This window comes from Octopus bimaculoides, chromosome 4, assembly GCF_046866305.1.
Source record: "Octopus bimaculoides isolate indiv1 chromosome 4, ASM4686630v1, whole genome shotgun sequence".
Lineage (NCBI taxonomy): Eukaryota > Metazoa > Mollusca > Cephalopoda > Octopoda > Octopodidae > Octopus > Octopus bimaculoides.
This window is the reverse complement of record NC_142931.1, coordinates 145,810,600-145,825,343: the sequence shown is the minus strand read 5'-3', so window position 1 is coordinate 145,825,343 and position 14,744 is coordinate 145,810,600. Positions and strand designations below refer to the sequence as shown.

At 37.1% G+C, this 14,744-nt stretch overlaps 1 protein-coding gene across 1 annotated transcript in view; it reads left to right on the top strand.

Annotated features, from left to right (window-relative positions):
* Positions 1-9,871, top strand: part of LOC106876479 (uncharacterized) — a 103,583-nt gene extending 93,712 nt beyond the window's left edge. Inside the window, exons 2-4 of the mRNA XM_052967566.2 lie at positions 4,411-4,570; positions 5,186-5,325; positions 7,799-9,871. Of these exons, the coding sequence (XP_052823526.1) occupies positions 4,411-4,570; positions 5,186-5,325; positions 7,799-7,816 (318 nt within the window). The 3' untranslated portion in view covers positions 7,817-9,871. The remainder of the gene's footprint in view (positions 1-4,410; positions 4,571-5,185; positions 5,326-7,798) is intronic.
* Positions 9,872-14,744: the final 4,873 nt, after the last annotated feature.

Genomic DNA, 14,744 nt, shown 5'->3' with positions numbered 1-14,744 from the left:
GCTCTGCATAAACCATGACCATTATAATAATGTAGTAATCACTCGCCATATCGCGGTTTACATATCGGGCCCTCAGCACATCGCGGATTTTTCTGGTTAATATATGTAAATTTATATTGGGGACTCCTCAGTACATCACATACATACATACATACATACATATATATATATATATATATATATATATATATACACATACTGTAAATTTTAGAGGTACTACTTGATAAGTATAAGCACCTGTTTATGCCGGATAGTGGCAGAGGTGAAAAAATATATTAAACGTAAATTGAAAACAGAACACAAAGGAGCTTTAAACCATCCTTTGTATCAACAATATATACTGATATAATGATATAATGATATAATGACAATTTGTGTATAAAACTTGAAACACGTGTACCGCGACATCCTTTGTGTTCTGTTTTCAATTTACGTTATATATATATATATATATTTTTTTCGACGGCCTTTTAGTTTCCGTCTAACAAGGCTATGGTCGACCTGAGGCTACATTAGAACACTTGCCCAAGGTACCACGCAGTGCGACTGAACCCAGAACCATGTGGTTGGGAAGCACACACACACATATATATCAGAAGTTAGACAGAGAAGAGAAAAATAGACGAAACTGGGCGAAACCATAACAGATAAAAAAGGAGAGAAAACCATTATACAAGGAACATTCACTGCTGACTTTCTCATCAGTTTGCATCCGAGACATTTTATTGGTTTCACGCTATTTAAATATGTGTGTGTGTGTGTGTGTGTGTGTGTGTGTGTTTGTAGTTGTCCCCTATCATCGCTTAACAACCGGTATTAGCTTGTTTACGCTCCCGTAGCTTAGCGGCGCGGCAAAATGGGCCGACAGAATAAGTACCAGATTTTTTTTTTTAAAGTACAGAGGTCGGTTCATTTGACTAAAACCTCTCCGAGTCGGTGCCCCAGAATGGCCACAGTCCAATTACTGAAACAAATAAAAGATAAACGAGAAATGAGGTCTTGTTGATCAGATCTGACCTGGGGTTAAACAACAACAGCAAAAACAATAACAACAGCAACCACCACCACCACCACCACTATCTCAGAAACTACAATCATCGCGACATTTTACAATAGTTATTTTTTTCTTCTTCTTTCTAATAAGTAGGTTGACGCTGGACAAATAAAACTACAAAATTGTCAAACCAGTAACAAACGGTTACTAAGCAATAAAATCTACTTGACTATTTTTATATGTCTGTATGAATCAATGAAGACAAGGAACGAGGAGGATGAAATAAAATGTGGGAATGCAGACGACCAAGGAGTCGGCAGACGACCCAATTTCTTCTCGCCTTACAATAGTGTTTAAATAAGTAGATGTTTAGTTATTTTGTCATTTATATGACCATTTAATCATTGGTTAATGAAATATGACGCTGTGATCGGTTGAATTTCTTGAAAAGAATAATTTAAAAAAAAGTTCTGTCTTTGGAAATGTGAGACGTTTAACACAATGCTGCACCTCCAGGTGCACCTTTCAGTTGGTGACATGGGTGGTTACTGTATTGTCTTTTGCTGTAGTAGGAAGGTATTTGTGTTACACCTACACTGTTATTGTGTTGCAAGGTTTGTTTGGCTATTTCTTGTGTTGTATTGTTTCTCGTGAAAGCTTTTACAGTCTATTATGAGATGTTTGTGTGTAATGTTTTGTATCATTATTTAACCCCCAACTTAGTGTCTGATCAAATGGAAAAACCCTCGGTCTCGTGGTTAGAGTGTTTGGCTCACGGTCATAAAGTCGAGGGTTCATTTCCTGAATCGGTTAGCGTGATGTGTCCTTGAGTAAGGCACGAGGTAACAAATCTTTGATCACCTCAGGAATACACTAGGGGCCAAGATTTGGTCAGGTCGGAGCAAGAGTAACTGACAAGGTTTTGGTCAGCCCGGTTGCACGAGGTAACAAATCTTTAATCACCTCGGGAATACACTAGGGGCCAAGATTTGGTCAGGTCGGGGCAAGAGTAACTGACAAGGTTTTGGTCAGCCCGGCACTAAAGTAGACAACATTTCAGTTAGTTCGGGGCTAAAATCGAAAGCAATGTACCTTTATGTCTTTATGTCTGTGTCTGTCCCCAGTCACCGCTTGACAACCGGTGTTGGTGTGTCTACGTCCTCGCAACTTAGCCGTTCGGCAAAAGTGACTAATAGAATAAGTATTATGATCAAAAAAGAAAATACTGGGGTCGATTCATTCGACTAAAAAGTCTTCAAGGTGGTGCCCCAGCATGGCCGCAGTTTAATGAATGAAACAATTGAAATATAGAAGATAAAAGAAATGCGTACGTGTGCATGTGCACGCGCATACACGCACACACGCATATATGTACGCACATACATACATGCATACAAACATGCATACATACATACATACATGGATACATGCATACATACACATACATACACACACGTGCATGGCTACATACATATATTCATAAATGCATACCTACATGCATACGTACAAACATGCACACATACATACATGTATACATACACACATACATATATGCATGTGTACATAACACATACATGCATACCTACATGTATACATGCATGCCTACATGCATGCCTACATGCATACATACATACACACATACATACGTGCATGCATATACACATATAAACACACATACATACATGCGTACATACATACATACATACATACATACATACATACATACATACATACATGCATGCATACATACATACATACATACATACATGCATAGACACACACATACATACATACATATATACATACATTCATACATACATACATACATACATACATACATACATACATACATACATGCGTGCATACATACATACATACATGCATAGACACACACATACATACATACATATATACATACATTCATACATTCATACATACATACATACATACATACATACATACATACACGCATACATAAGTATGGGCGGATGATAAAACGAATCATACCTACAAAGCAAAACAAAACAAAAAAAAAGAGAAAAGAAAAGAAAAACGGAAGTGGCTATAATCGACCATATGTAGCGATAATTCGAATATTAGATTAGAAGTCAGAAATGGATTTCGGCATAATTATCACATTTAAAATCAGTCACGTGTGTCCTGAATTCTGTTCCTGTTTGTTGATTGGTTGCTTAGAGTTGTGCGTTGTGCTGTGTTAGCCAATTATTTCACAAATATCACTTATTGATCTTTTATTATCGACGAAGAAATAATCAGAGCCGCAAGGTGAGAATACGAAAACAGCCGGGTGGTTATTGTTGTTGTTGTTGTGGTGGTGGTGGTCTTGGTATGGGGTGGGTGGGATGGTGGTATAGCGATGACGGTGGTAGTGGTGGTGGTGACGTATCATGGTGCCGATGGTGGCGTCGGCGCCTATGGTGACGTTGGCGCCGATGGCGGCGTTGGCGGCGATGGTGACAGGGACGCTGATGGTAGCGGTGATGCGGCCGATGGTGATGGAGGTGATGCGAGTGACGATGTTCTTATTGCCTAAACCCTTACTAGCTTTGACCAATCAATTCTATAATCGAAGGATTCCTAGCCATGACCACCCTAACTTTTCATTATTCCACATCGCTACACTGTCTACTGTATCCTTTATTATTATTTTTTTTATTGAAGACGACAGGATGCGATTGAGAGAGTTTTGGCTGTTATTTCTAGCGGTTCGAACAACCACATAGAGGTTTTTCCGTTGATGAGTGTTGGTGTCATGGTTGGTGGGTGTGTTGGTGGTAGTGAGGTTGCTGTTGGTGAGGAATGTAGTGGCGGTGGTGGTGGTGGTGGTAGTGGTCACAGGCAAATCTCTCACATTTCGAGGTGCTGAAAGCTCACCTGATCTACTACAGTTTTCAGCTCCAGGTGTCGCGGTAAGATCAAAGAGAACTGCTGGGATGAGGGTGTGGATGTTTGATGGGTGGGTGGGTGGGTGGGTGAGGGCCCTTGGGTGTTGATGCTGGAAGAAGGATGTATCAGGGGTTAGCGAGTCTGTTTCTGTGAGAGGGGACAGGCGTTGGTTAAACACACACACACACACACAGACACACACACACAGACACACACACACACACACACACACACACACACACACACACACACACATTTATACGACGGGCTTCTTTCAGTTTCCGTCTACGAAATACACGCACAAGGCTTTGGTCGGTCCAAAGCTACAATAGAAGACACTTTCTCACTGTTCGACGCAGTGGAACTGAACCTAGAACCATGTGGTTGGGAACCAAACTTCTTACCATACGGCCTCTATGTATGCAGTCTATACGACATGTATGAGTGTCTTTATCGTATTTGGCGCATTTAATTACGTCCTCCACTCACTCTCCTGTTTTCTATTTCAGAACTTTATTCGTGCTCAAGACAAGGCGCTGCTCTCCCAACTCCAGCAATGCCAAGAGAACATAGAATGGCTGAAAAGTCAAAGGCAGCAGGCTGCCGAACAACACGAGCTTCAAAGTCTTACAGATGACGATTCGTACTGGGAAGATTGGGAGATTTCTGGTAAGAAACAAACAACATCACTAAAAACCCGTTACATATGCAACAGAAGTAGTATTAGAGTAAAATAGGTATCTGTGTATCATCTTCTATGCAGATACATCTCAAAAGGCGACAACTGCTTTTCTATATCTGTAGCGACGGATTTTATCTCGACGTGCGTTTGCTAGTGAGTACATGCTGCTGACAAAGTCCAACGACGTAGAAATGAGCATATAGCGTTCTCTGAACGATTTTCCTCTGCTACTGATATAGCTTTATGTTTTTAAACATAGTGCTTCCGTAAGAGATATTATCCCCTGACGAATATTTTATATTTACTAATTTATATATAGTATGAATCATTTGATATTTAATATACACACATACACACACAAATACACACATACACACAAACAAACATACACACACATACACACACATACACATACATACACACACACAAACACGCACAGACACACACGCACACACACACACGACTTGTATATTACCTGTATAAACAGGGCTAGTTTAGCTGTTTCACCGTAGATTGAAAAAAACGATGATAAACATTATAATCAATCATAAATACAATCAATCAATTATAAATATAATTTACTGTTTTTGTTTGTATTTCAGAATTTGAACGGGAGGAGAAGCTGGGTTTGCAGTCATTTAATTCGAAACGGTTTGCATACAGTAACCCTGAACTGAACCAGTCCTTGCTGGCCACCTACACAGCTAAAAACACCACTCTCAAGAATGACATTGAAATCCAGGTGTGATTAACATATCCATATATATGTCTATATATATATATGTAGATTCTTTATTTGTGGACTAACAGTGCTACCAATGGTTTCATACAGAAACTTCCGCAGTTTTTCAAGCGTCCCACTAATAGGCCTCTACGTTTGGATGAGACTACGTGAGATTACACGGTATATATATATATATATATATATATATATATATATATATATATATATATGCGTGCAAAGTTGGCTGCACGTTAGTGTATACAGTTAAACGAAATAGAATCTTCACAAATCGCTACTCCGAGTTTCGGGAAACTCTGTGAAGATACATTTCAATGAAAATCGCGTGTGGTACTGTGTTGTGTGTGTATATGTGTGTGTGTGTGTGTGCATGTTTTCCAGGGTCACAGAGGGGAACGTGTGGGTATGGAGCAGTTGTGCTTTGTGGAAAGGTACGAAACAGCTGTAGTGCAATGTAGGTTGGTGGTGAAGTAATTTGATGGAAAATGGTACGATAGATATGGATGTATATTAATATGATGACAAGTGATTTGATTGAGAGCCTACCGGGCACCGTTGAGGAGGTCAGCGGTTCAAATCATATCATTGGAGTTGTATTGTATCGTGTCGCGCTCCGAAGACAAAACTCATTAAAATCTGAATGAATATAGGGAATAACTGTGTGGTAAGGTTCGCTTCGTAACAGCATGGTCTCGGTTTCGTATTAGGCTGCGGCAGCACCGTGGGTCTGATGAAAATGTTGTATTGATGTGCTGTGCTTCCTTCAGAACCTCCTGTGTTCCAGTGGTGTCAATCAACAGATCTGACTCCGCCCATTGGCGGTACAGCTGACCTGTCGAGAGAGAGAGAGAGAGAGAGAGAGAGAGAGAGAGAGAGAGAGAGAGAGAGAGAGAGAGGGGGAGACTGATTGCCAAAGGAAATGTACTATGTCTGTATTCGCATGTGTGTCTATATATATATATATATATATATATATATATATATATATATATATATATATATATATATATGTGTGTGTGTGTGTGTGTGTCTGTGTCTGTGTGTTTGTGTGTATGTATGTGATTGATTTGAGGAGAATCCTTGTCACTCTCATGTTGTTAGGCCCCCGCCTTAACCCCAAAATAAACCTTTTGTTTAACCATCTCACTCCAGTCCTACCTTCTAACTTATAACCACACCTATCACCCTCATTGCTTTGAATAGCGACATTGTCTACCGCTATTCAGAACGGGAGAAGTCACACCCACCACTGAGACACGCCCACTGTTGCATGACTCCACCCAACACATATCTGTGGTCGAAATGAAGCTCCCCAGTTGTTACTTTGAAAGGGAATGGAGTGGATTTGAACCCATCACCTCACTGTTTCGGACTCGCAATGTTTTGCTCCCTTCAGGATGTTGCCAAAACCAAGAGCTTTAAAATAGAAAAACATTAAAAAAAAACCCCAAACAAACTGTCCACTGATATTTCACCATCATCATCATCATCATCAACATGAACAACAAACGAACAAAGGAGCTTCTAAGTGATCACTCGATCTTCTAGAGATAATAGCCAAAATCTACCTTCAAATTAGAAAGAAGCATTAAATAATATCCTAGATATATGAAAATATGAAATGGTCACGGTTGGAATGACTGATAGGTGGAGTTAAAGAATAACAAAAACAACAACAACAACAACATCAGAAGCAGCAACAAGAATGACGGCGACATTAATAACAACAGCAGCAGCAGCAACAGCAGAAGCAGCAGCAGCAGCAGCAGTAGCAGCGTGAATAGCGGCAACTTACAAACCAACAAAAAGGCCCCTATGTGGTTGCTGCACCTGCTAGAAATAGCAACAAAATTTCTCTTTAATCATCTCATTCAGCTTTAAATAAACAAAGGATACATTCGGTAATGTGGTCCCATGTATTCCTAAGAAGTCGGGATGGTCATGAGTGGACGCCTTTGGCTATATGATTGCTGGATCGGTATTGACAACAACAGCAACAACACTGTGAACAATAACAACAACTGTGACAGCAACAACGACAGCAGCAACAACAATGTCAATGATAGTAAAAAACAACAAGAAACAATATAAATTGGATTGAAACAGCGACGACACCGAGATTAACAAGCAGCAGATTAACGGCCGGTTGAAGAAGAATGGCGTCAGTGATTATGACAACTAGAAAAACAACAGCAGCAGCAGCAGCAGAAGCAGCAGCAACAACAACCAGAACTTCAGCAACAAGAACAACAACCACAACAGCAATAATTACAACAATTGTAGCAAGAAGAACAACAACAATGACAACAATGATAACTTTGCTACAACAACAGCGACAACAACCACAATTACAAACATTATCATAAGAACTAATGCTATTGGTGGTACTACTACTACTACTACTACTACTACTACTACTAACACAACTTCAAACTGTCAACAATATCGATAACAAGAACATTTCCTCTTTCAGCTACAACAACCACAGTAGCAGCAACAAGAACAATACCAACAACAACAACAACAACAACAACAGCAGCAACAACAACAACAACAACAACAACAATTATAAGATCAACCAAAAGGCTTCTCTGAAAATACCACTTCGAGATTTGCCAGTGAGTTCCTTGTGTTTAGGTTGTGAAGTTGGTTAAACGTCTGATATATCTGGCGTTGAAAATTGCTCCGACTAGTGTTTAGGTTCCCGAGACACTGGAGAAAAATCTTGTATATCTGGTGTTTAAGTTGCTGTCACGTTGGATAAATATATCCAGTGTTTAGTTAACTGTAGCAATGGTTAAACATCTCATATACTTGGTGTTTAGACTGCTGTGACAATTGGTCATACATCTGTCATATTTGGTGTTTAAATTGCTGTAACGTTAGTTAAACATATGAGATACTTGGTTTTTAGGTTGTTGTAACATTCGCTAAACACCTGTGTACTGTGACATTAAACACCAAATACGTTTGGTGTTTAGGTTGTGATACTGTTTAAGAATTCGTTGAGGCTGGTGAAGCATCTGACATTTTGATGTTAGATATATGAGATCTCAATTAAACGTGTGCCTTATTTGGTGTTTAGGCTGTATCATTATTTAAGCATATTTTGAAGTGTGGTGTGAATATTGTGATATTGATATAACACCTGATATATCTGGTATTTAACTAAGTATTATAATGTTTAATATGAATTAGACACCTGTCAAGCTTGGGTTATTTAATGTAAAATTCACTGAACACATGCTTTATCAGGTGTTTAAGTTGTGACAGTATGGAAGCATCTAACGTTTAGTAGTTAGATGTTTATGAGATTGGAAAACGTGACTGGTTTGGTGTTTAGGCTCACATTAACATTGCTTAAACATTAACATAATTCGGACAAGTTTGCTGGTGAAGTAACTGGTATTGGTCAAACTTATTCTAGATTCTGGCTTCGGTCACTGTGACACTCATTAAACATATTCCAAGCCTTATGTTTACGTTGCTGGGAATTCGGCTAAACACATTCCTGGCTTGGTGTTTAGGCTGCTGTGATTTTTCAGATATACTAAGAGTAGTGTTTAGCATGATGTGACCCTAGCTAAAACACAGTCTAGGCCGTGTTTTTAGGTTGTTGTGAACTTGGCTAAACACATTCCCAGGTTTGGTGTTTACGTTGTTGTGACTTTGGGTAAACACTCACAAAACCTAGTGTTTAGTTTGCTGTGGCATGAGCTAAACATGTTTCAGGTCTGGCGTTTAGGTTGCTGTGAACTTGGCGAAACATATTTCAGGCTTGATGTTCTTGTTGGCATGACATTGCGTAGATATATTGCAAGCCTAGTGTTTAGGTTAATGTGTCACTAGCTAAACGTATTCCAGGCCTAGCGTTTAGATTGCTGTGACACTGAATAAACTGTGCCAAATCTGATGTTTAGATTGCTGTGAATTTAGCTAAACCTTACTCAGGCCTGTAGTTTCGGTCACTGTGACATTCGCTAAACGTGTTCCCAGGCCAAATCCATGTTTAGGTCACTTTGACATTCGTTAAACACCTGGGATGTTTGGTGTTTAGGTTGCTGTGAATTGCCCCACCAAAATCTATCTCTGTTCATTTCTCCTTGTTATTGGTTATCCCACCACCCTCTCTCCCTCTTTCTTCTTTTGTTTCTTTGTTCCTTCCCGTCTTCCGTCTTCTGATATACTAAATCAATAAATAAATCGATTAATCGATCAGTCAGCTAGCCGAATATAGAGAATGATGTGCTGCTGAGTAAAAATAATTTTTTTTAAAAATGAAAGGAAATAAAAAAAAATAGTTCCCGAGCAGAGATTTGAACCCTGGCTCTTCCTCCCCACCTAAGACATAATCTCCATCTACTGTTTTGTTGGATGATTTATGTTTGTTATATTGTTTCTTTGTAGTTTCAGTTTCCTTGACAACGTGATCAGGTGCTGAAATACACCAAGAAAGAAATAAAAAAAAAAAGATACAAAAGAAACCAAAAAAACAGTAACTTACCATTTATATTTATTTGACAATAAAGACTATTATTAATTGTTATTGTTCTCATTGTTGTTGTCATCATCATCATCATCACCAGCAGCAGCAGCAGTGATTGGATTTGGCAGATGGAGACTGAAAGAAGCCTGTCGTATATATATATATATATATATATATATATATATATATATATATATATATATATATATATATATATATATATATACATATATATATATATATATATATATATATATATATATATATATATATATATATATATATATATATATATATATATATATATGTATATATATATATATATACATATATGTATACATATATATATACATACACAAACATGTATTAATAGATGTGTGCATTTTTCCCCTTTGTTTACAATTAACACGGAAAAAAAATAGATAAACAATGGCCCAGTGGGTGGGACAGCGGACTGGCGGTCGGAGGATCGCGGTTTCGATTCCCAGACCGGGCGTTGTGTGTGTTTATTGAGCGAAAACACATAAAAACTCCACGAGGCTCCGGCAGGGGGTGGGGGTGGCAACACCTGTTGTACTCTTTCGCCCCAACTTTCTCTCACTCTTTCTTCCCGTTTCTTGAGTAACGCTGTGATGGACTGGCGTCCCGTCCAGCTGGGGTGGGGGTGGGGGAACACATAGGCCATGGAAACCGGGAAACCGGGCCCATGGGCCTGGCTAGGCTTTAAAAGGGCGCATAAATAAATAAATATAAATAAATAAATATAAATAAATAAATATAAATAAATAAATATATATATATATTGTAGGCGCAGGAATGGCCGCGTGGTAAGAAGCTACCTTACTAGTCACATGGCTCCGGGTTCAGTCCCACTGCGTGGCACCTTCCGTAAGTGTCTTCTACTCTAGCCTCAGGCCAGCCAAAACCATGTGAGTGGATTTGGCAGATGGAGACTGATAGAGGCCTGTCGTGTATATATATATATATATATATATATATATATATATATATATATATATACATATATATATTTATTTATATATAAATAGATGTGTGTATTTTCCCCTTTGTTTATAATTAACACGGAAAAAATTGATAAACAGTTACCAGGGTAGGAAAAAAATCACACATGTAAAAAAGGGCGTAACTCCTTGTTTTTAAAGGTAGAAACTCCGGGTTTATGAGAATGCTTAAATCATATATAATTATATATATATATATATATATATATATATATATATATATATAATAAATTATATATTTATATATATATATATCATTTATATGAACTAAAGGTGTGTTAGGCATCGTTTTTGATGATGATGTAACAAGTGTCATTAATGTGTGTTAAGTTTATAATTAAAAGCAAAAACTTCAATTGGAATTATAGGAAACATATGCGATAAGAAGACGACTTACCAACCAATTGTTTCTGGGTTCAGTCCCACTGTGTGACACCTTGGAAAGTGTCTTCTACTGAAGTCTTTGGTTGACCAAAGCGTTGCGAGTAGGTTTTGTAAACAGAAACTGAAAGAAGCCCGTCGTACACACACACACACACACACACACACACACACACACACACACACACACACACACACACTCACATACACACACACACACACATGCATACTCACACATATATGTATGCATGCGTGTGTGCGTCTTTGTGTCCGTGTTTGTCCTCCACCACCGCTTGATAACCGCTGCTGGTATTTTTACCTCCCCACAACTTAGTGGTTCGGCAGAAGTGTCCCATAGAATAAGTGCGAGATTTCAAGAAAATATAAGTATTGGGGTCGAATCATTCGTGTGAAAGGTTCCTCAAGGCTGTGCCCCAGCATGGCCGCAGTGTAATGACTGAAACGAGAAGATTAAGATTATTCATTCACAGCTTGACAGTTTTGTGTAACGATATAAAAAAAACAAAAATTATTGATGGGGAATAACTCTGTACAAGGGAAGTAATTCATAAATCGACTTGCTACAACCATCCAGTTGTGTGTTGATTAAATTGATTAAATGACATCTTTCTTTTTTAAATGAGACATCTTTAATAAAACGCACAGACAGACACACATACACACAGACAGACACACATATGTTATAGTAATCCCTCGCCATAACGCGGTTTTTTTATTTAAGCTTACGTTGATTCCTCCCTAGTATTGTTTTGCATTTATAATAAAATATATATACAGTATTGTTTCTTCTTCGCGGATTTTCACTCATCGGGGAAGTTTTTGGAACATAACACTCGCGATAGTCGTACATTCTTTAATGTTATGTAAATTTTATTGATTTCAACGAGATAAACATCTCAGTTATGTGCCCTCCCCCCTATTCCCCCTCCATCCGTGTATTAACCTATTAGAAATCGGTATTTCCTGTCAAATGTGATGTATAAGTCTTCATGTCGAAGCACGAAATAAATTTTATTGTTTTGGGAGGGTCATTACGCCAATAATAACAACACACGCGCTGTTTCAGTATCACTTCTTTATTGTTAGTCAATCGGTTGAATATCTGATCATCTAACTACTCCATCGTTTGTTTAATGTGCTGGTTAAACAATCAATCGATTGTTTGCTGGTTAAAAACTTTTTCGATTGGTTGTTTAACCAATGCATTCAACAAACGATTGGTTAGATATCCAACCAATTGACTTCTAATAAAGAAGTGGAATTGAGCCTGTGCATCTATTATCATTTTTATTATTGGCCTAATGACCCTCCCAAGTTCACGATAATTCATTCAAAACACGAATTCAATTCAAGAATCTGGTAATACGAAAACGGGAAATAACTCTGCATAAAAATAATTATAACATGGGAAACAACTCTAGCAAGATGAGCTTTTAGCATTTACTAGCTTCACTTATTTGTTAGCGACCATGCTGGGGCACCGCTCTGAAGAGTTTAGTTAAGCAAATTGATCCCAGTTTTTATTCTATTCTTTTTTTTACCCTGCAAACGTTTCTTAAAGTTAATTTCGGATAAATGTTGGGAGAAAATTCCTTCTCAGAGGGATCAGCTCGTTGGAGACATGCTTTCGACTCACAACTCGGACGTCTTTAAATTCTATTTTGTTTCTTTGATTTAGTTGTGGCCGCCCGGTTTGCTAGAAATAACAGTTAAATTCATTTAGAACACATGTTAATCATTGAAAAAAAAACACAGAAACAAAAAATCTTCCTCCTCATCGTCGTCATTACCGTCGTCGTCATCATCATCATCATCATCATCATCATCATCATCAGCAGCAGCAGCAGTAGCAGCAGCAGCATGATATTTACATGGCAAAATCAAATAGCGAACGAATGAGCGGTTAACGGGACATCTATAATTGTGAAATCTGTCTGCTATCTTAGAAAAAGTAGGTCTATGCACTTTGTCCCTCGGTTTGTATGGTATGATGGCTCTGCCAGTCCTCGCGTAAAACGAAACCGTGTAAAACGCGGGGGATAAGCCTTTACTATTACAAATAGAAGAAACAATATTTAAACATCTATTCATTTCAATGAGAATAATAAATACGATGGTAGTGTATACACATACACACACACGCGCACGCACGCACACACACACACACACACACACACACACACACACACACACACATATATATATATATATAAATTATTATTTATATAGATAGGGTGATAAATTGAATATTAATTCAATTTAAAACCAAGTGACCTAGCATATAAAAAAACCCTGAAAATTCAGAAAAAAATGTATTACGCATGTATAAAGGATGACCACTAGGTGGACATCCAATATGTTAGAAAGAGATCATCAACGACCCAACCACAAAGAAAAATAATGTTCTCCAGAAAAAATTTCGCAAAACACCAGAACGGGACAAAATGAGAAATATACAGAATAAAGAATTAGCTATGTACTGTAGTTTCGAATATTAAGGTTTTACTTACGTAACAACATCCATGTTCTCGTCAGCACAGCCGTTCTAGAATCAATATAATTTGCAGAACTATATACGAATTGTCTTCATGAATTAAGACTTATATACAGTTCTACCGATTACATTGGGGCTAATTTTCAAAATGCCTCAGCTAGCATATTGGATGTCCACCTAGTGGTCACCCCTTATACACGTGTAATACGTATATATATATATATATATATATATATATATATATATATATATATAAAATATGTGTGTATGTGTGTACATATATGAATATATACATATATCTACACACACACATAATTGATTAATATTTAAGAGAAATGTGAATTAAAATATATTTATTCCGTATACAGCTAATTAAAGCCCCTGGTTTATCTAATCAAAATTTCATGGCCTTGTGCCTTCAGTAGAAATTATTATTATTATTATTATTATTATTATTATTATTATTATTATTATTATTATTATTATTATCATTATTATTATTATTATTATTATTATTATTATTATTATTATTATTATTATTATTATTATTATTATTATTATTATTATTATCATTATTATTATTATTATTATTATTATTATTATTATTATTATTATTATTATTATTATTATTATTATTATTATTATTATTATTTATGATAAGGTGTCAGGCTGACAGAATCAATGGAAGCAGTCTCTACTAATTAACCATCACTAAAATGATCAAGCACAAAGCACACATATTGAAAACAAGAAAGGTAAGCTTACTCAGATGCCTTCATGATAACAAGTTCATTTAAATTCTAAGAACCCAAGTAACTGTATTATATGTGGGAATCGCAGCAGGGTTTATAAAATTAGAACAACAGAATATTTAGATTAAGACAAAGGAATAAATGTACCGAGCTCTAATTATTGTTTCTTACTTAAAATGCAGTACTACAATGATTGAAGGGTTTAGTTGCTCGGAGTATGTATGAAAGATATGGGCTTCATGTCTGGACTTCTAACAATTTTA